Raw genomic sequence first — 24,433 nt, 5'->3', positions numbered from 1 at the left:
TAGAGCAGTAGCTGAGAGCTTTAACTTCTGACCCACAGGAAGGAGAGAGAGAGAGACAGAGACAGAGACAGAGACAGAGACAGAGAGTGACAGAGAGAGACAGAGAGAGAAGATGGGGAGAGAGAGAGACTAAGCCTGACATGGGCTTTTGAAATCTCACCTGCTGTGGAATGTCGTTCTGTATATTGTGAATGTGTATTTCTCTGATTGGTTGATAAATAAAGCTGTCTGGCCAATGGTGAGGCAGAAAAGGGTTAGACAGGCCATTTCAACTAGTGAGAGAGGAAGGAGAAAGGCAGAGTTGAGAGAAGCTGCTAGCCGCTGCCAGTAGAAGCAAGATGTAACATCCCAGTAAGCCACAAGCCATGTGGCAAAGTACAGATTTATAGAAATGGGTTAATTTAAGATGTAAGAGCTAGGTACCAAGAAGCCTGAGCCATTCGGCCATACAGTTTAAAAATAATATAAGCCTCTGTGTGTTTATTTGTGTCTGAGCGACTGCAGGACTGGGCGGGACACAGGAAAACTTTCAGCTACACACACCACTAGTGACATACCTTCTCCAACAATGCCACACCTACTTCAACAAGGCTACACCTCCTAATCCTTCCTAAACACTCTATCAACTGGGAACCAAACATTAAAATATATGAGGCTATGGAGGCCATTCTCCTTTAAACCACCACACTAATTAATACTAAAATAAGTAATTTAAAATTTATGATAAAATAGATATCTGGAAATGAATATGGAGACTGTGAAAATAAAATTGAGCTAATAGGAAATAACAATAATAGGTTGAGTGAAACTAATAAACCCAAATTATAAACAAAGATAAATGAAAATTAAAAGAGAAGATCTGTATTTGTCATGGACACTAAAATCTGTGTTCATGTATACATAGGGTTTCAGATAGGAAATTTCAAATAAAATTACATTATATAAAGCATTACATTTAGTACAGTTGTCAAAATTTGTGATTTCAGGAGTCATATGTTTTCTATCCAAAGATTGTTAATTTGATTAGCTCCTTTTAACCAAATCAACATTGACTGCTACTGTCTGTCAAGCTTAAAAATGAGTCACAGGGACATGCTCCTTTGTAATATATTATGACCATGTTTAAGTAGCACACACTATGAAGGGTGTCATTATTTTCACACATGTGTATCATTGTCTCCTTCATTACCCTCCACCACACCCTTTTCCCATATTTCTGCTCCCCTTTCTTCATTCCTTCAACTTTCATGTCGTATGTACATATTTAAACCTAGATTTCCATATGAGAGAAAGCATGCAATACTTCTGCCCCCATATCCTCTCTTCCTCCTCCCTGCCCCGTTAGAGCCCATCCTCCACCTGAATTCTCACAAAAAAATAAATAAATAAAGTTATTAAAGAGTTACCACACGCCGGGCGGTGGTGGCACACGCCTTTAATCCCAGCACTCGGGAGGCAGAGCCAGGTGGATCTTTGTGAGTTCGAGGCCAGCCTGGGCTTCCAAGTGAGTTCCAGAAAAGGCACAAAGCTACACGGAGAAACCCTGTCTCGAAAAAACAAAAAACAAAACAAAACAAAAAAAGTTACCACACAAGCCTGGAGGTATCAATCTTCAGAAACCAGGTAAAGGAGGGAACCAAATCCTTACAAGTCTCCTCTGGACTCCACAGGTACTCATGTCCAATAAGCACACACACACACACACACACACACACACACACACACAAACGTCAATTTGGAGTTAGAAAAAACTCTTGCTAATTAGAATAGAGTTTACTTCTTTCTGTTATTAAAATATCATTAGTTAAAATCTTTTTCATGAAAACTTTTATTATTTTAAAAACTTGACCAATTAAAGATGTATTTATTCTACTAAACTTATAATGAGTATTATAAACCGTCAGGAGAACAGATCAAAACAAAACAACATTTGGAGCCAAATAATACATGTTTTAATCGACTCAATCTTCAAAGCAATCATTTGTCAAAAAGTAAAGATGGATAGGCTAGTAGTTGAGTACAATGGGGTGTAAACAGATTTTATTTTATTTTGATTTGAAAAATCCATGAGAACACACTTTAGCAATGTTGGTTATAATCTATTAGTGATGGAAGTATTCGTGATGTGGCAAAGTTTGTCTTGAGACAAGAAGATGGCATGTCGACCCTGGAGGCATGTCAAATTCATCACAGGAGGGGGATGAACAATGAAATCAGCAAAAGCCACTGCATTTTCAAAAAAAAAATTATAAATCCCTGTGCTACGCAGTAAAAATTAGGTAATGACCTCATATGGCTCCTAAGTGTCCCTATAATTTGCAGCACTTACAATGCCTTTAAAGTAGAAGCTGACACAAAAGGCATAGTTAGTGAATAAAAAATACTTATTGGACAGTCATAATTAAATTTACACAATGGAAATGTATAGCCTTTATAATGAGTGAAAATTTGCAAAATAAATGTAGAATTTTGGGAGCACAACAGAAGATCCTTGCACCCACCCATCTCTAGAGAAATCAGGAATGTTAAGCACAGGGAATTATCTTTCCGATGGGAAAGATGTAAAACCTGTTCTTCCATCCAGAAAGTAGGGAATTGGAAGTGATTAATAGCCTGGCAATCTGCTGGGCCTGGCCATATCAAGCTCCTACAACCAAGACGATAGGTGGCTAGTAATCTAAATGACCTTTACATTATTTGTATAGCCAGAGGCTTCTTCAAGCACCTACAACCAGGACCAGAGGTGGCTAACAACCCAAATGACTTCTATATTATCTGTATGATAAAGACCAGGATGGACCCTTCCTTAGTCCCCTAAGTTAGTACAGGTAGCCTATCTCTAGAACTCACTTTCTTAGAAGAAATGACATGTACTTTGAGTTGAGTTTCTATGTAATTATGCTTCCTTCTGCACAGAGGATTGTATTACACCAGGAAACATTTCCCAAATTGTACTGTGTTTTAAATATACTGACAATGAACCTCCTGGCATCAGACTCCCTGAAGTCTTGATCCAGGGTGATAAGGTCAATCTGAACCAAGTTTTCATCCTTACCTTGTTGGGATTTGCTTCCCTGCCTGCCTTGAACACTGGCAGGGTCCTCCTCAGTAGAAAATATTAGAGAGATAAAATTTCCTTTTTCATATGCCAGCAATGAGATATATCAGTTCAGTGGTTTTCTAGCATCATGAGATTTAATAAAATAGAAACTAACACTCAAGTATTAAACTTGTTATTTGAATTTTTTCCATATAACTCATGCTCTCTTGCTTATAAAAATGATCTAACAGGCCATAAAGTATGCCCAATTCATTAAAAAGGCAAATTCATTTCATCATAAATATAATGTAGAGTCCTTGCACAATTATTATCTTAAGTAGCTATGTTAACTCTAATCATCATTTACCATCTCATTAACAATGACAAAAAATTGCATTCTAAGAACTTAGGAACACCCACAGAGATTCTTTTGATGGCCAATGTCTCAAACATACTTTTGTGTCCAGTGAAGTTTAATCTTTCTTTTAACCTAGATGTACCACAATGAGAAGAAGGAGGTGGCTGAGAGTGAAAACAAATGTATGCCACTCATGGAATCCTAACAAACATTCACCACTGCGCAGCACTGAGCAAGTTTCTTAACCTCTGTACCTTGGTTTTACTATCTGTAAAAATGGAAACACAAAGCATGATCTTACTACAAATTTGTGAGCATAAATTAAGATGATACTTCAAAGTTATTTAGAAAGTCAACTGGATTCAGTAACCCACACACTCTCTTCTGATGCTCTCAGTGAAGAAATAAATCTCAAATAAAATTTTAGACAGATGTTTAAACTTTGCAACTATGCTTCGGCACACTATCTGTCCAACTAGATTTTTAAAATCCAGTTTAAACTTATGATCTCCTTCTAATTCAATAAAAGAACATAAAATGCAGTATGTCCTGTACTTCTACCTGACATAAATTCTCCACCTTCATCCTCAGTGCAGGTTCGTTCAAGCTTTGAGATCCTTCTGAGAACATGGGAGTATCATTGTCTCTTTTTACTCACATGACATTCAGGGACCTGTTTTCAATCACAACAGAGTCAGAGAACTTGGGGTGGAGGGCCGAACACAGTGTGATGGGTTCGATACCCTTGTCACCCTTGATCTGGGCATTCATAATGGAGCTTATGTAACCAATGGTCCTGTTCCCTGCTCCCTAGGAGTTCATTTGTAGCTTTCTCAAAGAACCCCTAGGTACATTCTTCTCCATTTCAGTTTGCTTTGTCTGTTCCCACTCTGGGAGTCAGTCCTCACATTAATCATTTTTGTTTCAATATAGAGGCTGTGCAAGTGATAGCCTACTACTATTCCGTGGGTTGAAGACAGCCCTAAAGAAGATCCCTTGTGAAGGCTCCATTTGGCATTTTAAGAGTCACCAACTTTGTAGTTAAATGAAAGACTAGAAGCCTGCTTCTAGCATGCTGAAGAACAAGGTCATCTTCAGCCTCTATTGGGCTTTTTGACTTTTGACTCTCTCTTCAGTCTCTGAAAGAAGCTCCTCAAGCTTTCTGAGTGCTTTCCTTGAAACTCTTCTTCTAAGTGGAATGGGAATTTCTCCATTGCCTATGGTGCATGAAGTGATACATAGCGCATACAAATCAAAAACTCTCTGAAATAATGAAGTCCCTCTTCCACTGTTTCATCTGAGTATTGCAGAGATGGAAAAAATAGACTGCAGTTGACAAGATTAAGAAATTTCGGCAGAAGAACAAGCTGAGAAATAGGTTTAGAGGGAAAAATGGGAGAAAGTGGTTGGTCTCTCAAGGAAAACTGAGTCTGAGGGTTGTTATTATATGGAACAGTTGAAGCAGTAGATTTGGATGCTACAAAGCTGTTCAGTTGGGAGCAAGATCAATTTGAAGTACTTGATATTATAGATAGAAAAACCTAACCAAAAGAGAATATAAAAGGAATGGTTGAAATACAGTTATACAAAGACAAATATGAATAGAGACAATTAGGAAGAATGTATAGGAAGTGAAGGAAAAGAATGACTCTAGGACAAAATGGTTATGAAGAATTAAGGGAAGGGGAATTTCCAAATGAAATGATTGATAGTCTTGCTCAATCATTCAGGGACATAAGAATAAGGAAGAATGACTATATTTGCAAATATCTGGTGGCAGAATGCCATGGTGGTTCTGGAGTGGCGGTGGTGGGGCGTTAAACCAAAAACCTTGAGCTGGCTAGGCAGGCGTACAATTGAGCGACATCCATAGTCCTGACAAGTGTACTTTTAGAACACTCATGAGAAAAACATAGTAGTAAGGCTTAGAGAAGTAAAATAACTAAGATATAAAATCTCCAAGTGAATACTACTTTGTTTAGCTGTGGAGGAAAAAAAAACTACACAGAGAAAAGTGTAATAATGGCTACAATATTGGCAGTTAGAAAAAATGAAGTCTTTGTGACAGACAATGGATACAACACTTTTAGTGTGTTGAATTAGTGTATACAACAAATGAGTCTGGCCAATCCAAATGTCATTTCAGCACAGTACAAAGGGATCTTGTGTGACACAAGGGACATATGCCCACAGTCACTATAGAAGGACTTGAGAAGACTATTAAGAGCATAATTAAGAATATGTTTAAAGGTTTACTTTTAATAGCATGGATGTGTGTGTGTGTGTGTGAAGCAGACTGTTAGGCACACAAGAGTGCAACTACCCCTGGAGGCCAAAAGAAGGCATTGGATAAGCCTGTAGCTGGAGTTACAAGCAGTTGTGAGCTACCTAATGCAGCTGATAGGAGCTATACTTGAGTCCTTTACATGCACAGCACAAGATGTATCTGCTGAGCCATTTCTCAGCCCTCAATAACATTTCTAATAGTAAAAATTATGGACCAGAGGACACCCAAAACTTGATTAAGACTGAACAAAGTGAACATTTCTAGTATTCCAAACTGGTCATAATCACTGAGTAAAACCACACTGCTAAGGTTGATTAAAGATGATAATGACCATGACAGTAATGATATTGAAACTAGAGCTCAATGTAGCATTTATTGAGGATATAGTATCTTGAGTACTTAATTCTTTAGCATGTTACAACTCATTTATTTCTCATAATGATCCAATGTAGCACTTTCTACCATTGGAATTCAGTACTTGGACCAAGGTTGATTGAGCTAGAAATTCCAAGGCAAAAAGATACCTAGATAGTTCATTTCCAGAACAGCAGTATCTTTAGAGCAAATCTGTCCCTCTGCAAATTTCCCCTAAATATTTTGCATTTTAAAATATTAAAGGAAAACCATTCTTTACATCCATAAGCAGCCTCCTCCTAACTGAATTCCTCATTGAGTTGTTCACCAATTATATGTCACTTTGAAAATAACAGCTGACATTTTTTAAAATTTTTCAGAAATACATTTATGTACCTCCTTGAAGCACTTCTCTCTCAGGAGTGAAAGGGTAATAGAGAATCAAAATAACCTGATTAAAAACCTTTTAGCTATATACAACTAATAAGTTTTAATTCAAATCTCTAACCTCTGGATAGAGTCCACAGTCTTGGCTGTTCTCAGCAAGCTACTAGTTATGACCATTCTTTCTCTGTGGTGTGCACATATTTATACTGTCTTTTGTAATTTGATAGCTTCACAATTCTATTTCAAATCCTTAAATACCAGTACATTATTTTCATAATGATTTTCCCTAGCTTGACAATGTCCTGGATGATGCTTGATTACACTTAGGGTAGACCAATTATGCTGGTTCTCTAATGTTTCAGCCCTCCCTTTCTTTGTTCATGCCATTTGCTATTGTTTTCCACCAAGTCTCTGGCCCTGACTAAAGGGCAATACAAAAATAAAAACAGAATCTTAAAAGGTGCTTTCTGCTCTGTTCTTCCTCCTGAGCCATGAGCAGGAGAACCTGTGGCACCAGCCTATCCTAGGATTTGACAAGCACAGAAATGAGTTGCTCCGGTATGCACAATCAAAGTCAACTAGAAACAGTCTGTAAAGAGGTGGTATACAGCTAATGGAATACTTTTGCAGCGTGAGTTAACTCGTTTAAGAGTGGCCAACCCAAGCCCAGATCAGCCAAACTCCACAAATCCACAGTTTTGAATTCTACTGAAATATTGTAGTGTTTGTTACCAAGAACTATTTAGGAAATAGATAACTAATACATCAGTTCTTGGGTAGTCTGGAGAGGTGTTGAAGATTAAGATGTGTTTCTGATGTCTTGAAGCTTAGGTTAGGAAGTAGGGGACACAGAGGTAACTCATTTTCCATACGGAAAAAAAAATGACAAAATAGTAAAACAGGAAATGCACTTAGAATTCAGAGCAGATTCAGGCAGGGGACAAAGTCATATTTAGACTTCACTGCTTTTGATGATGAACTGTTACACTGAGCTATGAAGGAAATAAACCCTTTTCTACACATGTTGCTTTTGGTCCTGGTGTTTCATCACAGCAATAGTGACACTAAGATAGCATAAAAGAAAAGCACTGGAAAGATAAGTTTGTTGCTGATATATAGGTAGTTCAGGTTTTTTTGAGGATACAATATGAAGCATTTATCAAATGGGAGATCTTAGGAGACATGGCAGAGAAATTTGGGGCCAGGTGCAGAAAAGAAAAGAGAGATCTGAGCCTTATTTAAGAGGAAAAGCAATATGGCTCCCCGATGAAGGAGATCAGAGATGAGGGACCAATAATCCTCTAAAAGGATTCTTAGGTTTTGTGTAAGAAACTAGAGCAGAATTGAGTGGAGTAGGAGGTAAAGGACGATTGAGAGTGGAAGGTTTTTAGTGGGAGTTTCTATAGACTAGTAAATTGGATCTGTACATTAGAAAGGCAGGTACATGGAGGTATAGCTGGAGACATCAAAGTGGAATGTGGAATGATGTGACATTATCAGCTCTTTTTAAACCCTGATACACTCCACAGAGCAATGGAATACACTATAAGGCAGATATTTACATGGTTAAGATTGTTGAAATATTGCTACATTTCTCCCCGAGAGATAAAAGAAGATGGAGTAACTAAAGCTAAACCCCAATTCCTACAGTGCCCCAAAGCCTTGTACAGTCAATTTAGAATACCTACATCATAAAATATGTGTCTGCTTTCAATTCTGCTTGCTGAAATAATTTCATTTTTATGTTACTATAGTAGTTTTCCATTTTATATGTTTTATTTCTGCCTCAAACCTCGTATTTATGGCAGTCACTTTCTCCCTGCACTTCAGGGTAAAATGTGAATATCACCAACAATACATTGCTTTCAAATATCCACAAAAATTTAAACACACCAATTAAAGAGCAGCAATCTACTACTTGCATGAAATATACACTCCTAAGAGTACAGGCTGGGCTATCAAATATTCATATTAGAAAAATAAGAGTGCCATCACTATGTTTAAGGACTGTAGACTTCTGGTGTGAATAGTAGTAAGATATGGATCGATAATTTTAAAATGTTAAATAATATAAAAATATGGCTATAACAATGTAATAGTTTACAATCACAATCCCTTCCTACAATTCCTAACAAATATATCCTGAACACTGGTATTTTATTCAAAGTCTATAGCAAAACTAGATCTTTTAATGATGAGACCATAGACTTTAATTTTTCCATGAAGTAGAAATATTTATAGTATTCTCCTCTGAAATATATTTGTGTGCTTAAATATATGTATTCTATACAGGCACAAAATTCTGAACTGCACAAGACAATCAGCCTAGGAGTGAGGCGTTTGTTGAGTGTGTGAACTGGACATGTGAGTTTTATGCTCTATGGCATCCTGTCTATAACTCCAGTGTTTAGAAAGGAAGAACAGGGTTGCTTGCGACTAGCCAGCAAGCCAGACTAACCACCTAGGCTATCACTAGGTTCAAGTGAGAGAGAATATACCTCGACACATAAGATGGAAAGCAGAGGAGTGAAGCTTCCAAAGACCATCTTGGGCTTGTATACTTGCAGCTTCACACACACACACACACACACACACACACACACACACACACACACGTGCTTTTTTGAACATGCATGCATATGCACACTCATATACATAAAAAAGAAAAAAGTACAACTAGACTAAAAGAGTTGTCATAACAAGTTACACATTAATATAATAAAAATAAAATATAAATTATTTGACATTATAATCTCAATAATTTAGTTATCTAGAATGGCTAGAAACGCTTTTTCACTCTTGTTCCCTGTATATACAGAAAGTACAATGGCCCTCTTTAATGAGACTCAGGAAAGCAAAACAGTCACCTTGTGTGATACAGGTAGGGAGGGTGTGATTTACTGTAGGACATTGCTTTACAAACACTTGTGACCAACTGAAGCCGTCTTCTACAAGAGTGAGAAAAGTGATAGTTTGAGAAATCGCCTTGTGAAGAACATGGTCAGTACTGAAATCTCTTTAAACAAAATAAATCATTCCAGGTGAAACATGGATAGATGCTTTGGGGAATTTGTCAACATATTCTGGGTGCTGAGATCAACAGGCGTTTTCAACATGTGAGAGTCACTTAAAAGCTTCTTCCCATTACAAACTGACTGAACTTGTGTAGGTCTAGAACAGGCATCATTTATAAGGGTTGGCGATTACCTATTGGGTAAGAGAGAGTGTGATCAGACCCATTCTGAGAGTGATAACTACCTCAGTGTGACGCAGAAGGTTAATAACATAGGTGGCTTCAGAGTTTTATTCACTTTATATAGTAGAAGGATACTTGTTACAAGATATCACTTCAAAATTTGCTAGTCTATTTTTTTAATAAAAAACAAAAACAGTATTTAAAACAAAATTTTAATTTATTGTGGAAAATTATTTAAAATGTTAGTCAAGCAGTGGTGGCACACGCCTTTAATCCCAGCACTGGGGAAGCAAAGGCAGGCAGATTCTGTGAGTTCAAGGCCAGCCTGGTCTACAGAGTGAGTCCTAGGACAACCAGAGCTACACAGAGAAACCCTGTCTCAAAAAAACAAAACAAACAAACAAAAAGTCATTTGTATTCTGTGCATTTTTTTCCTACAAAAGAGCAGTGTGATCACGAAACTCCCCAATCGGTTACTGATCCTTACCATTAACTCTGTAAACAAATATACTTGGAATCACTATTTTTTAATTTCTATTAATATTAAAAATTAACAGGAATGGATGTAAAAATAACTAACAACATTAGTTTGAAAGAGCCGTCTGCAGTTTGACTTTTGCTAATTTCCTTCTTTTATTTATTTATGCTTTTTTAATTTCTGAAAGAGTTTTGTGACATAGTCTAGGCTGGCCTTGAACACTTGATACTCTCTCTTCAAGTGCTGGGATTACAGATGTGAAACACCAAGGTTGGCAATTTCCAAAATGTTTTAAAAGTAAGAAGAAACTACTTTGAGACATTTCTTTTTTTAGTTTTTTTTTTTCATTTTACATATCAATCCCAGTTCCTCTCCTCTCCCCTTCTCCCGTCCCCCACCCCCAACCAATCCCCATCCCACCCTCTATCCACTCCTCAGAGAGGGTAAAGCCTCCCTTGGGAATCAACAAAGTCTGGCATACTAAGTTGAGGCAGGATCAAGTCCCTCCCTGCTGTGTCAAGGCTGAGCAAGGTATCCCACCCTAGGGAATGTTCCGAAAAGCCATTTCATGCACCCAGGATAAGTCTTGGTCCCACTGTCAGGTGCTCCGTCAAACAAATCTAGCCACATAACTGTCACCTGCATGATATTGGACACAAAGCAAAGGATAATTAGGCTACAATCTACAACCCCAGAGAAGCTAAGTAAAAAGGAGGACCCTAAGAAGGACAGGCATGGACCACCCCAGGAAGGGAAAATAGTTAAGATCTCCTGGGTAAACTGGGGGTGGGCAGTAGAAGGGAAGGGATGTGGGATGGGAACATGAGGAGGAACTGAGATGCTCTGAGTACTTTTGAGAAAAGATAATGTATGAATTTTTTTAAGTTAATCAAATATTGGGTATTTTTGAAAACAGGCAAATTAAATGTATTATAGAGTGAATTCCCCGACTTCTACCATTTCCAAAACAGACAGACCACACAGATGAAAACTGAAAATAAATATATTCAAAGTCATGACTGTGTTTAAAAGGTTAACTTTTTAAGGACAAGATTATCTATTATCCTTACATTATGGCTGATAAAGAAATGTTTTTCTATGTCCACCAAAACATGGAAATGAAATTTTCAATGAACAGAAGCTCAGTCACTAATTCTTTCATTCTACACACACACACACACACACACACACACACACACACACACACACACACACGAGTGCATGCAACGTGTGCACACCAGTACGCTATTAACTTTGTGTAAAGCAACTTTTGAAATACATTAGTAATTTATTATTAATTTTAATCCAGAGCACATATTATATATTCAGCATAAAAGTAGTTATAGAAGTGAACATGATGGAAATGTTGTTAAGAGCCTGTTCTGTTTTCCATTTTGAACAGGAAAACCTGTGCTACTGAAGCATACCTGGGGTAGGGCTGAATTCAGCTGTCTCTGGAGGGAATCTCTGTCATAGATGACATCCTGGAGTCTTTGCTGGGCAAGTGAGAGGCTTTCTTGGGTCTCTCGAAGTGTATCTAGTAGACGATCCCTTTCATCCAGCATGTTGACCATCAATTGCTCAAAATGGGAGTCCGAGTCGGAGCCACTGCTTTGGGACCCCCGTTGGCTCATTGGGGTGTCCTCATTAATCGTGGGCATCACTTCACACATCATTGCTTAAAGAAAAGAAAGGGAAATTTTTAGTAAACAAATTATTTTCAATAATGCCCGCCCCCTCCCGGCTTCCATCTCACTAAAGCCTTCACAGGTCATTAATCTCTTTTCCCAACTTCCTGCCTCCAGTCCAATCCAGAGGAGGGTGTGGACCTTAGTGAAGTACAATCTCTTTCCTGTTTGCAACCCACATGTGTTCACCTGTCATGGCAATTGATAGATGTCTCATGTACCGTACTTAACCTGTTTCCATTTGTTTTCCCTTTTCTTTTGCATAATTTATCACTCATGATTTGATTTACAGAAACACATCATTTGAATAACCACTCATCCCATTCTTTTCTACTTCTGCAAGCTAAAAAAAAGTATTATCATGAACATAGCTGTACCTTATTTGTCAACAGACAATGCAACTTTGTGCTTCAATGAGTAGAAACTATACAATTTTTGAATGATGGTCAGATAAGTGACCTAACATTCACTGTTTTAATCAGAAAACCCCAAGTAATTGGCTATTTTAGGTAATATACTGTTATTTTCTTACTTCAACAGATTTCCTCACAACAACTAATCCTTCTGAAGTGTTTTTTTTCATTTATTTATTTTCATCTTCTGCCTTTCAGAATTGTGCACAGACGTGCTAAATGATTCAGATTGAATTAGACATAAACTCTAGGAGTTAATTTGAGATACATGAATTTGTCTTGATTATTATACTGCTAATTACACTTAGCATTCCTCTTAGATGCATTGTCTGGTTTTCATCCAGACAATTACAAACTAGCACTCTTTCAAGTATTCCACAAAACAGATTGCAGTAAATTATATTACCACATTCAGTCACTTCATAACTCAGCTGCTAATCACAAACTCTTAGTCACGGAAGGATTGGACTGAATTCTTTTTGAAATTATTTATTAATTTGATTTAAAGTAGACAATACAGATGTTGACATGTAACATTGGCCTGTCACATGTGGTATCTTTAAAAATCAGAAACTGTCTCATTTCCCTTTTCATTCTCTCTCTTTCTGTCTCTCTGTCTCTATCTCTCTCTTTCTCTGCCTGTCTCTTTCTCTGTTTCTGTCTCTCTCTCTTTTTGTCTTTCTCTCTCTCCCTTTCTCTGTGTCTCTTTGTCTGTCTCTCTCTTTCTCCCTTTCTCTCTATCTCTCTCTGTCTCTGTCTCTTTCATGTGTGTAAGCGTGCGTGTGCGTGTGTGTGTATGTGTGTGTATGTGTGTGTGTGAGTGTGTGTGTGCGCGTGTGTGTGTGTATGTGTGTGTGTGAGTGTGTGTGTGTGTGTGAGTGTGTGTGTGTGTGTGTTTAAATGTCTAACTCATCTCAATTTCAGTTGTTGTGTGAGGGCCAGAAGATATTAGAAAGGCTGGTTTTGTAGAAAGCCTGATGTGAGATAAGCCCAGTTTGGTTGTGTGTCTCAAAGCTTTCTCATGACTTTATAATGAAAGGTCAATTCATTTTTTCTGTCCACATATATATCCTTAGGGAAACTATTTCTGGTGATATTTTGAAATAAAATGTCAAGATTTAACGGTTCAATATTTAATTACTTTTTATATGTTTCTTCATGTAAATTTGGTTGTTAAGGAGCAAAACTTAATTATATGTGAACTATTTGGTCATGACCCATTGGAAACTGACCAAAACTTTAAGAAAATGAAAGTAACTCATTTTATGACAAGTATTCTAGGTAAAGCAAAGAAAAAATTGGGAATTTCTAAAATAATTCAAAATACTTTGCAACTATGCCCATCACTCAAAATGCTGATCTATCTGAAGACAGAAACTTGACTTATTTATTTCATATTTATCCTAAAGTACATTGCAGAGCAGATCTATAGAATGTCTTTACATGTACACCTGCACAGACTTTCACAATTACTACTATCATTTGCTATTTAATGTATACTTTATGCTTTTACCATTCTGATTTTCATTCATGGACTATCCCAACGGTGAAAAATAACCCCCTTTAACTGCTATAAATTCTTTTTACACTAATTGAAAACAAAACAAAAACTTTTCAACACATTGGCTTACTTAAAAGGATTAGTTCACATGCCACGCATGACATTCACACATGGAACAACTGCGATGTCCTGAAAGGCATGACCATGAGCCTATGTGTTTATTTTTGACATTGAAGGTTAAGGCAAAGTACCAGAACAAATTGTGCCTTGAAATATAGTTATCTAAATGCTCTTCAATCTGCATTTTAAATCATACCCTTAGCAGAGGAAAGCTATTACTAACAACTTTAAATTCCAAGGAGAGTTTAACTTCCTTCATTACTCCAAGCATCTATTTCACACATGTGTTCAAATTCTTAATATTACCGAGAGACATTGGACAGTCACAAGCTTGAGATTTTCAGATCCGTGGAAAAGGTGGTCATGGATTTGGTCAGCCAAAAGATGCTATGATGAGACGCTTAGACAATCTATGCATTCTATACTTGGAGCAACTCAGTTCCATCCCACTCCTGAAGCATGTGAAATGGAGTAAGTTGGTTTGCCTTTCAAAACTTCATGTTCCCTTCCCCAAAGGAAGAATGATAATCAGTTTTTAAAGTGTATAAAATTTCTTTATAAAATAAACACAAAAAATTGTTTATAAAAATTCCCGATTTATGCATCCTGACAGACACATAGTGAATTATATAAAGGATTATTATAAAAAACCCAAACATGTTCTCTATTACAAACTGGTCACCATTTATCCTTACAGAAATTATATTGTACATTAAAACACCTGCTACTAGGCCTGTAGCTGTAATTCTAGCAGATACTTCTGAACTCTCAAAATTCAATTCGTGAAATTTCAAGTATGCAAAATTAATTAGACAATAAGATGGATGCATGCTACTTTCTTTAAAATCAATCTAAATGAGCAAATCTAGAGTCCTCCAAAATTTAAAAAGAAAAATTCTACAAATACCAAAGCTACTTTTAGTGGCTGGGTTAATTATTACCTTAGACCTCAGATTCTGGTATAAGCTGCAAAATAATTGCATGTCCCTCAAAACATAGTGTAACAGTTCCTAAATTCACAGCTGCACAGCTTGAGTGAACTAGAATAATTAAAAATCTATGAAGAATATTTTGTAGGATGAATATCTGGAACACGATACAGAAAGATATGGTCATCCAGTATTTTGTATATTGCACCCAGATATATTATATTTTGCTTTTAGAGTCATTTTTGGAACTAAAAATGCAAACATTACACCATCACTGAGAAACAAGCCAAAACACAGTTTGCTGAGGTATTTTCATCATCCCTCCCTCAAGTCAATGTGAAATATAATTTTATTAGCTTCATCTAGATATAGACGACTTGATCACTAAACTACTGAAGATTCCAGGACCCAGTTTCAGGCAATGCAAATTTTATTTTTAAGAGAGAAAAAAAAATAATAACCCTGATTGGTTTAATTATCTCAGTGCTTAAATTTAGCCCGAATAATTTTATACCAAGAAAACCAACTCCCATGCTGTCAGCATATAACCTTGACTGTCTTCTAAATCTCTCGGATTCCAAAATAAAAGTTTTGAATGCCCAGTGGAGTCATTCAGCAAGGATTTTGAGATCTAGTGTGTTCCTTAATACTATATGTTCTTACGAGCTATACGTATTCAGACAAGAATATTCCAAAAGACTTTTATTTCTGTAGGTCAATAACTTCATTTAATTGTGTGGCTAGAATTAATACACGACCACCGGCAAAGAAGCAGTCATTCTCTGTAATAAGTTTCTTCGGCAAAGGTTTAGTCTTCAGAACCCTCCCAGCTCCATCTCTGTTAACCCGCAAGGAGTAATTCAGTAAAAGAAAGCCTAGCCATTGTCTGATTACATTACACGAATATTCCTCCTCCTCTTTAACTCTTTGAAATCCCCTGTCCTCAGGAAATATTCCTACCACCTCTAATGGAAGCGTTTCCACTTTCTATACCCTCGTGCCTGTTCAGATGGCCGAACAGCGAGCTCACCCCACACTGCTGGACAAGTTACTGTTCAGCCACACCCCCACCACCCCGAAAGAAGTTGACTTCATAATTTCCACACTAAAATTGTTCATCTGCCCCAGGAGAGAGCCAGCTAGGCAGGAGGCAGAGACATCGGGGATGGAGAAGATGGGTGGAAAGCATCTTTGGAAAGCAAAGGTAACTAACAGAAACCCACAGGAGGACTTTGCATCTCCTCTTCCCTGGGGGCGGGGTGGGGCTGGGGAGGTGGTCAAAAAAAAAAAAAGGAGAAAAAAAAATGAAGCGGAAAAGAAACCATGCAACTCGAATACAGTTTCTGTACCTAATGTCTCTTATTTCAGGTCCTGTTTCTTCACTGGATCACTGACAACCGCAGTCTCGGCTGGAGGAGAGGTGAGGCTCACACCCAGCAGTCCTGGACCATTTCCCTAGCAACGGGAGGAGAAAGGCTGCTTAGACACTCGCGAGCCCCAGCGTTCTCCTGGAACGTGCCCCGGCTCCGTAGCGTGGCAGCCACACGGCATCTTCCCGTGGCTCCGTCAGCAGCCAAAAGGAGAAGGGTCCATCGGAAAAATGGCATATTACAAATTTTGCTTTGGGAAGCAGAGCTCGGTTCAGACCATTGTCAAAGGGAAGAGAGGGGGAGGCGGTTCTTAAAGCAGCCGCGGCCCCTTTGCCGCCCAGCAGCAGCAGCAGCAGCAGCAGCTCTGGAGCGTGCAGCGGAGCCCCCGGGGCGGAGAGCTGGTAATCCGGGACTGGATCTGACTTTCAGAAACTTAACCTAGCACAACTGCTCCCCGCGGTCTCCCGGGCCACCCAGCGGGTGAAGAAGCGTCCCTTCTAAAGGGGAACTTCGGGGTGAAGTGTGGGAAAGTACATCTCTGGAAGGGAAATTCTCCACCCAATAACCCACCCGGAGTCACAGTGGAGTTTATGGTAATTGCTGGGAGTTTGATGGTTAAAAGGAAGTGAGTCCCCAGGGATGCTAGAAGCAGGACAGGTCTTCTCTGGACACCCAGCCTACTTCTGTCCTAGGGTGTATCCTTTCACTTAGAGACGTTTATTTCCTGGGAAGGGAAGCAGACACACACACACACACACACACACACACACACACACACACACACGCACGCACGCACACGCACACCTCCCTCCTCCCTCCCCGGACTGCTCCTCACCCCTACCCCCTGAGAGGGCACCAATTTCCCCCTCCCAACCGCTCTGCAACTCCTCTGCTTGCATGGGTTGGCCGACAGAACCAACCTGCTGAGAACGGGTGAGGATGCTATAGCATCCTTGCCTCATGCAAGCGGCTGCTACTCCTCCTTCTGTGTCTCCTCCCCTCCTCCTCCTTGGCAGCCTCCACCTCCTCTTCCTCTGGAACAAGGGCTTCCCCTGGAAGCTGCTGCAGTGGTTTCCACCGGCCCTTAAATAAATTCTGAAGTAATCACGTTCTTTGCTCTCCTCCTCACGCACACACGCGCTTGTGGATACACTCGTCTCCCCCAAAGCTTCTCCAGGGCTGCCGAGGATAAAGCTGGTCCCAGTGCTCTCGATGATGACGAGGGCCACCACGGATGGGCAAAAGTGTAAAGGGGGGGTGGGGTCCTCTTTGCCCAGCCTGAGCTTCTGCTACACAGTCATCTTTATAGGAAAGCTTGTGTTGGCATGTGCTCCCGGGAACTGGAAACGTTCCTGCTCTGTGGCCTTAGGTACTTGTGACTTTCCGCAGCTTTCTTCCCTTGAACCAGAGGAAGGGTAGGCATACTTGTAGGAACCTGAGACAGTCTAGGGTGTGGCCGCGCCTGCCACTTTGCGTTACCTCTTCAGGTCTCCTCCATTCATTGCCTCGGAGATGAGGATCTCATGTTAAATGCTCCCTGCCTGCAGAACTAAATTTCAGCTTTTAACACTCTGACCTCTCTAAGAACATGTTCCAGACCCCATAAACCTGTCTCTGTCTTTCTTTCTGTTTCTGTGTCTGTCTGTCTGTCTCTCTGTGCCTGTCTGTCTGTCTCCGTCTCTGTCTCTCTGTCTCTGTATCTCTGTCTGTCTGTCTCTGTCTGTGTGTGTGTGTGTGTGTGTGTGTGTGTGTGTGTGTGTGTGTGTGTGAGTGTGTGTGTGTGTGGTACTTATTCATATAGATCAGGAGTAAGGAGGCATCAGTAGACAATACCAACATATACTTTAAGGAAATATTTGAGTGAGGAAGATGCTGATGCCCTAAGGGAATGAAAAAAGAATTAAACATCAAGTATACAGTGGATGTTATAGCAAGTGTCCACAGCAAGCAGTGTAAAGAAACTCAAAGGGATGCTTTACTTACGCTTAAAACAGAGTACAAATTTTACTAAGAAATGGTGCCCAAGGACTGAATCACTGAAGTGTCCGTGCAGAGCTCTTTCCTGTGGAAGAACTTAAATTAGTTGATAATTCTATAGTAAAATTTAAGATGAACCTTATGAATTTTACCTTTTCCTCTTCTAGACTGTTATTCAAGTTTTGAGTCTCAGTTTAAGAGTTTAGTACAAAGGCCAGGCGGTGGTGACACACACCTTTAATCCCAGCGCTTGGGAGGCAGAGGCAGGCAGATCTCTGTAAGTTCGAGTCCAGCCTGGTCTACAAAGCGAGTTCCAGGAAAGGTGCAAAGCTACATAGAGAAACCCTGTCTCGAAAAACCAAAAAGAAAAAAAGAGTTAAGTACAAAAATATTAAGCATAAACACATTAAATTTATTATAAGCTAAATGGAGCACTGCTTCTCAAATATCCTCACATGTGGGTCCTGTCATCTTGTAGATGCTGAAACTCTAAGGTTAGAGTGGACCTTGAGTGTCCACACTCCTAACAATGTCCACATAAGACCTATGTTGGTGTGAACAAAGTTTCCTGAGAAGAATCTGTGTCAGCTGAAACCAATTGAACTGAAGTACTGTGTAGAGGTTGGAATGCTGATCCAGAGGCTAATTACCTTATTATAGGGTAGCTTTAGCCACTGGGAACATCTGTTCCTTACCTATTCTGTCAGAACTAACATCCTGTGAATAATAGATAAAACGATTTTGGTATCTATTAACTTAGGAGACTACCAAGTCCCAAACCTAAGCGCTAAGAATGTCATTAGAAAACATCTTGGGCCTACAGCAACACTTCCATCATCTGGCTGTAAGCACTTCTCCGCTGTACCCACCAGTGTATGCATTTTAAACTTACCCTGATTTATGACTTTGTTCTATGAAACTATAAAAATTCATGAAACTGTTTCCACTTTGGATGATTGAGTTTTTAGTAACCCATAGATGTATTTCCAGGCCATGGTCATTCAAAAAAAAAATGGTTCCAGAATAAACTATGCCTTATTCCCTTTAAGATGAAAACGTGGTTTTTGTGTTGGAAAAGTCTAGAACACACACCCAAATAGTCTATGTGCATGACTTTTTTTTTTAAGTGTAGCCTAGGCTGGTTTCATACTTCCAATTCTGCTTCAGCCTCCTTGGAGTCAAGATTACAGGTACATGCCACTGGTGACCAGGCTCTCTGTTCACCTTTAGATATGGCTTAAATGCACACAATCACAGGAAATTGAGAGGCCCCTGAGTCTATCCTCAAACAAATCTAACAATGCAATAGTCACCTTATCGTCTTCACATGTCAGTGCTCAGAACTTTCACTCTCTGGAACGGTACATATGAGTTAAAATGTCCCTTAACTTCATATTTTTAAAGACGGCAGCTATGTGTGTCTGTGTGACAATTGCTACCTTATTACACCTTGATTTTATTTTTCATGCCGATCAATGGCTGCCAAGTGGAAGTTGAAAGTGTTCTTGCCATTTTCAAGAGTTTTTATTTGCTTCATTCCAATGTACCAGATACAAATTCTAATTTTAAGTACCATATTCACATTTATCTTATACAGAATATTTTTAAAAGGCTACCCTGTAGTTCATAACACAAAAAAATGGTGGGAAAGGCAAGAAATGATTCCAGAATAAAGATTATTTTGACAAGAAGGTCATGGTCTTCACAATCACTTTCACCTTAGAAACTACACATTCCTACCTGTAACACAGAGGCAGAGGATATAACATTCCCTATCAAAATGGAGAAGTGATTTTGCAAAGACATTAGATTAACTCATTGTTGAGAATACAAGGAACACCATCTGTACACCTTTCTATAGCTTGTTGACCATCAATTTCAACATACAAGACACTATCCAGGGTGGCTTCTTATAATGAACATTGCTCAGCCTCATCCCTCAAAACTGTGCATCCATCAGGTCAATGGTTCTGTCTCAACATTTTCATCTCTGGTAAGTTCCAAAGTGATACTAGTACTGCTAGGTCAACACCCCACTTAGACAATCACTCCTTTAATATTCAGAGAAAGTTTAGAACAAAACAGAAACATAGAACAAGAGCTACTAAATATTCATTCATGAGGTAAATTGTCTTTTATACTTTTTTTACATACACTTTATGTAAACAATTTTAATGTTAAGGCTATCACCTGATTCCAATGATTTTAATAGCTGGTAAATCAAAGACTATGGTGAACTATACCTATCTCCAAATAATTGACTACTTTATCAAATGTGGTATTAGTTAACTTTTTATTATTAGTATTAGTGCACAAGATCAAAATATGGATTTTGTTCATAAATACATACAGGATTTTGGTCACAGATAACTAATGCTTCTTTTGCACAATTTCAAATATTACTTTGTATATTCATTCTTTAAATGTACTGTAACATACAACTATGCTCATTTATGCTATAGTGGTTGATTCTTCTACATGTTCTGAATGTCAAATGAAATGTTAGTTTAGCCATGTTCTTTAAAAGGACAGACCTGATAAAATGAAAATGCATAAATGGATTACAAATGGATTATGGAATGTGCTCTGGCTAGCTCCATAATGTCTGTCTCTCATTGGAAAGGCTAAGAATCAGGAGTGGTTCAGTGCACCCCACTGTATGTCTTAGCTGATCCTCAGTCGACATTTCAATGCCAAAGAAATGAGTTCTGGTACCATCAAAGGAATGCCTCAGCCACAGGACAGATGAACTGGTCAATGAAAAAAGAGGGTAAGCAGGTAAAAATCTTCCTCTAGTCCTTCTTTGTGGGCTGCTACCAGAAAGCGTGACCTGGTTTAGTGTGGGCCCTCCAATGATCCAGTCAAGAAAATCCTTCACAGTCATGCTTTAGTTTTGGTTGATGCCAAGTGTGGTAAAGCTGTCAATCAAGATTAGCCATCTTAAGTCCACCCTTTGTCAACTGGACACACAATCCCATCTCTTTATGTCATGCTTAATTTCTGAATGCAAACAATAATTAGGTTCTAATTACATGTAACATGACATAATTATCCCATTTATAACCACAAATGCATTATATATTTTACCATAGATGGCAATGTCCCTTGAGGAATGTTTTGTTTGTTTTTTTTTGGGGGGGGAGTGTCTCATAGCTTAGAGTGATAATAACCACCGATATTTTCTAAATCAATGTTACATTACATGATAAATAAAGAAAAAATATCTACCTAATACACATATATATGCACAAACACATTCTTAACACAATATGATGGAAACACTTGTGTCAATTACAATCTGTACTTCTGCAGATGGTCATGTGACCTCAACTAGTAGTTATGACTACCTTCCTCCATTACTCATTCTGTTTTTCTTCCACCATTAGAAGTATCTCATTGGTGCTTTACCTAGAGGAGTGACTCTTACCTTGATTCATTAAGAATCTGGGCCTTTTGTTGTCTTGCCTGGATTGGGTGGGTGTAGTTTTCCTGTTGACTTTAAACACAGTACATGATAATGCCAAGAGATACCTTCAAGAATCTACTGCACTCCGGACATAATTTTCCTTATCTCTCTCTGAGAGAAGCAATCCAATTCCCCCCCCTGTAGCATTTGGATAATAGAGTTTTTCATGCTACCCAGCTGTGTAAACTGTGTTTTCATAGAACTTTGTTAACTCTCCTGGGAGTAATGCATCTGTCTGCCAAAGGAGTGGCATTGGCAAGATGCTTCCTCTCCCCTTCTTAGCAGTACAGCCTAGCTCTTCAAGGACACGATTCAATCAGTTCCCATTCACCGTGAGACCTTCAGTTTCCTGCGCAGATCTGATGATAGTGATGAGAAATATTCTGAAAGTGTTTCATGGTTTCTCTGTTCCCCTACTTTGAACTCCACAGAATGCCAGCAAAGCACAGTTGTGCAGCATAGCCTTGAGCCCCTCGTTGTGTTTGAATCTTGAATTCCACTTCAGTTCTTCTGCCCAAGTCACTGGTTCAATCTCAGTACTGAGTCATCTGGTTCAATAAATCTAACACTGTCACTCTTTTCTGACCCTCTTGGCTTAAGAGCATCAGAAGCCCCAAGTGGCCAGAAGGAAGTCTGAATATTCAGTTCATGGAATATTTGCTTTGTCTCTTCCCAGCAGGACTCCCTTGTCAGGAACCAAAACTTCTAGGTCAGCAGAAGTTGAGGTCACAGGAACAAGAAGCAAAAATTTTCCTAGTACATCACTAGGGATGATGTGATAGTGAGTGGAACAACTCCCAATTAGTGACACACGCACACAGAAATTCATGATGCATGCTAAAAAGCTTTTATTTAGTGCTAATCAAGATGAATTTGAATGTAAAATATAGTTCAGTAAGATAGCACATCAAAGTAATTAAGCACAAGCTTTGAAAATAATAGATTTAGTAAATAAATTAATTTTTCACATATAAGCATGTTTTAAATGCAAACAGAAGACAAATAATAACTGATTAGAACAGATGTGCATCTCACTACCATCTAATTTCATTATGTAGGTAACCATTTTGGCAAATAGTTAACCATATTTTGCCTTAATTGAAAGCCAGTAATGTTAACATTAGTGAAATAATCAAATAAAATTTATATGCTTAGGGATTGGCCTGTAGACAAACCTGTGGAGTGTTTTCTTGATTAGTGATTGATGTGAGAAGCCCCTCCCCCTTTGTGGGCAGTGTCACCCATGGGCAGATGGTCCTGGGTGGTATAAGCAAACGGGCCAAGCAAGCTATGGAGAGTAAACCAATAAGCATTGCTCCTCCATGGCCTCTGCTTCAGTTCTTGCCTCTAGGTTCCTGCCTTGAGTTCCTGCCCTGACTTCCTTCAGTGATGGAATGTAGCTGAAGATTTGTAGATGAAATAAACCCTTTCCTTATCAAAAGAAATTTTATATGCTTATTACTGAATTTAAATATGGATTTCATGTAAAAAACTAAAATGACTCCAACATGTACTTCATTAAATTATTATGAGATGTACTTTATTTATTTTTTAAAACTTTCATTTTATTATTTTTTTAAGAATTTCATACATGAGTATTGCACTACCATAATTTCTATCTCCCCTTATCTGCCTAACACATCTCATGACCCCCACTCTCCCTCAAATTCATGACCTCTTCTTTAGGTATTATTGTTACATATATATGTTCATATATACATACATACATATGTGTAAATACAACCTGTGGATTCCATTAGTGTTGTTGATATGTGTCTATATTTAGGGCTTACCACTTAAGATTACACAACTTATCAGGGGTTCATCCCTGGAGAAGGATAATTATTCCTCTCATCAGCCATTAATTGCCTATAGCTCTTCATTTTGTGACATCAAAATGTCAACTAATGCCATTGTGCAGATCTGTGACTATATTGTTACCATCTGATGGGTGTAGCTCCCTGTCACATAGAGAAGACATTATCTTCTAGCAGACTTTCTGATTCTGTCTCTTACAATTGTTCCTCCCCCTTTTCCATGATGTGCCCTGAGCCTTAGGTGTAGGAATTGAATTGTTGATGTACCAATAGGGGATGGACATCCCAAAGTCAGTTGTTTTTTGTGCTTCAACTTGTCGTAGTTTTCTGTGATAATCTCCGTCTCCTCCAAAACTGGAGGTGATGAGAGGTGGAAGCTACAGGCCAACAACTGACAAATGGGATCTCTTAAAACTAAAATTTTTTTTGTACAGCAATAGAAATAATTGACCAAGTGAAAAGAAAGTCCACAGAGAGGGACTATACAAAGAACTTAAAAAACAAAGTCAAGAAAACCGAATACTTACTAAAAAATGGACTGTGGATCTAAACAGAGAGTTATTTCCACTTTTTAATAGGCACTCAGTACGTTGAGCCTATAGTGTATGCCTTTAATTCCAATACTTGTAATGCAGAGTCAGAGGCATTCAGATGTCTGACTTTCAGGCTACATATGAGTTCCAGGTGAACCAAAGCTACACAGACACTGTCTAATATTGATGTATTACAGTAATATACAATGTTACTTAGGTGAAACACTGAGGAGCCAAATACATATAGTAGATCAAACACAATTGCAATTAATTGTTTGTTTTTATTTCTACACTCAACAGTGATAATTAGTCAGTGGTTACTTTCTACTGAAAAGTAGTCCAGGCTCCTTTCAGGTGTGTGTCCTGCTCTTTGCTTCTTAAGTGGATGAAGCATACTTCTCCAGAAACCGGAAACACCACATTCCTTTGCATTGCGCTAGGGAGAAGAACTCACGTGGCAGTATCTAATTATAAGAGGGCCTGCAAAAGCCTTAATCCCTGAAGAAGAATAAAAACATT

At 38.6% G+C, this 24,433-nt stretch overlaps 2 protein-coding genes across 15 annotated transcripts in view; one reads left to right on the top strand and one right to left on the bottom strand.

The window, feature by feature from the left end:
* The window catches only part of Ppfia2 (PTPRF interacting protein alpha 2), a 461,179-nt gene extending 442,080 nt beyond the window's left edge, over window positions 1-19,099 (bottom strand). For 13 of the 14 annotated variants that reach the window (XM_052753257.1, XM_052753256.1, XM_052753259.1 and 10 more), the window contains exons 1-2: window positions 16,101-16,206; window positions 11,528-11,778 (exon numbers count right to left, since the gene is read on the bottom strand). In XM_052753257.1, the coding sequence (XP_052609217.1) occupies window positions 11,528-11,776 (249 nt within the window). In that variant the 5' untranslated portion in view covers window positions 11,777-11,778; window positions 16,101-16,206. Of the gene's footprint in view, window positions 1-11,527; window positions 11,779-16,100; window positions 16,207-17,041 lie in introns of those variants that run through there. The other variant, XM_052753255.1, reaches the window with a different exon arrangement.
* Window positions 15,640-16,563, top strand: LOC128119753 (uncharacterized). The gene is made up of 2 exons (XM_052753278.1): window positions 15,640-15,955; window positions 16,120-16,563. Exons 1-2 carry the CDS (start codon window positions 15,761-15,763, stop codon window positions 16,561-16,563), a joined length of 639 nt encoding a protein of 212 aa, XP_052609238.1. The 5' UTR covers window positions 15,640-15,760.
* Window positions 19,100-24,433: the final 5,334 nt, after the last annotated feature.

Source organism: Peromyscus californicus, unplaced genomic scaffold (assembly GCF_007827085.1).
Source record: "Peromyscus californicus insignis strain IS unplaced genomic scaffold, ASM782708v3 Scaffold_24__1_contigs__length_46423439, whole genome shotgun sequence".
Classification (NCBI taxonomy): domain Eukaryota; kingdom Metazoa; phylum Chordata; class Mammalia; order Rodentia; family Cricetidae; genus Peromyscus; species Peromyscus californicus.
The sequence above is the reverse complement of the archived record's forward strand: the minus strand, read 5'-3'. Positions and strand labels throughout refer to the sequence as shown.

What these genes read in the sequence shown, in the direction of transcription:
- LOC128119753 (XM_052753278.1), top strand. Translation starts at nt 15,761, where the DNA reads ATGGCCGAACAGCGAGCTCACCCCACACTGCTGGACAAGTTACTGTTC. An exon ending in AGCATCTTTGGAAAGCAAAG is followed by an intron (nt 15,956 to 16,119) that starts GTAACTAACAGA and finishes CTCTTATTTCAG; the next exon opens with GTCCTGTTTCTTCACTGGAT.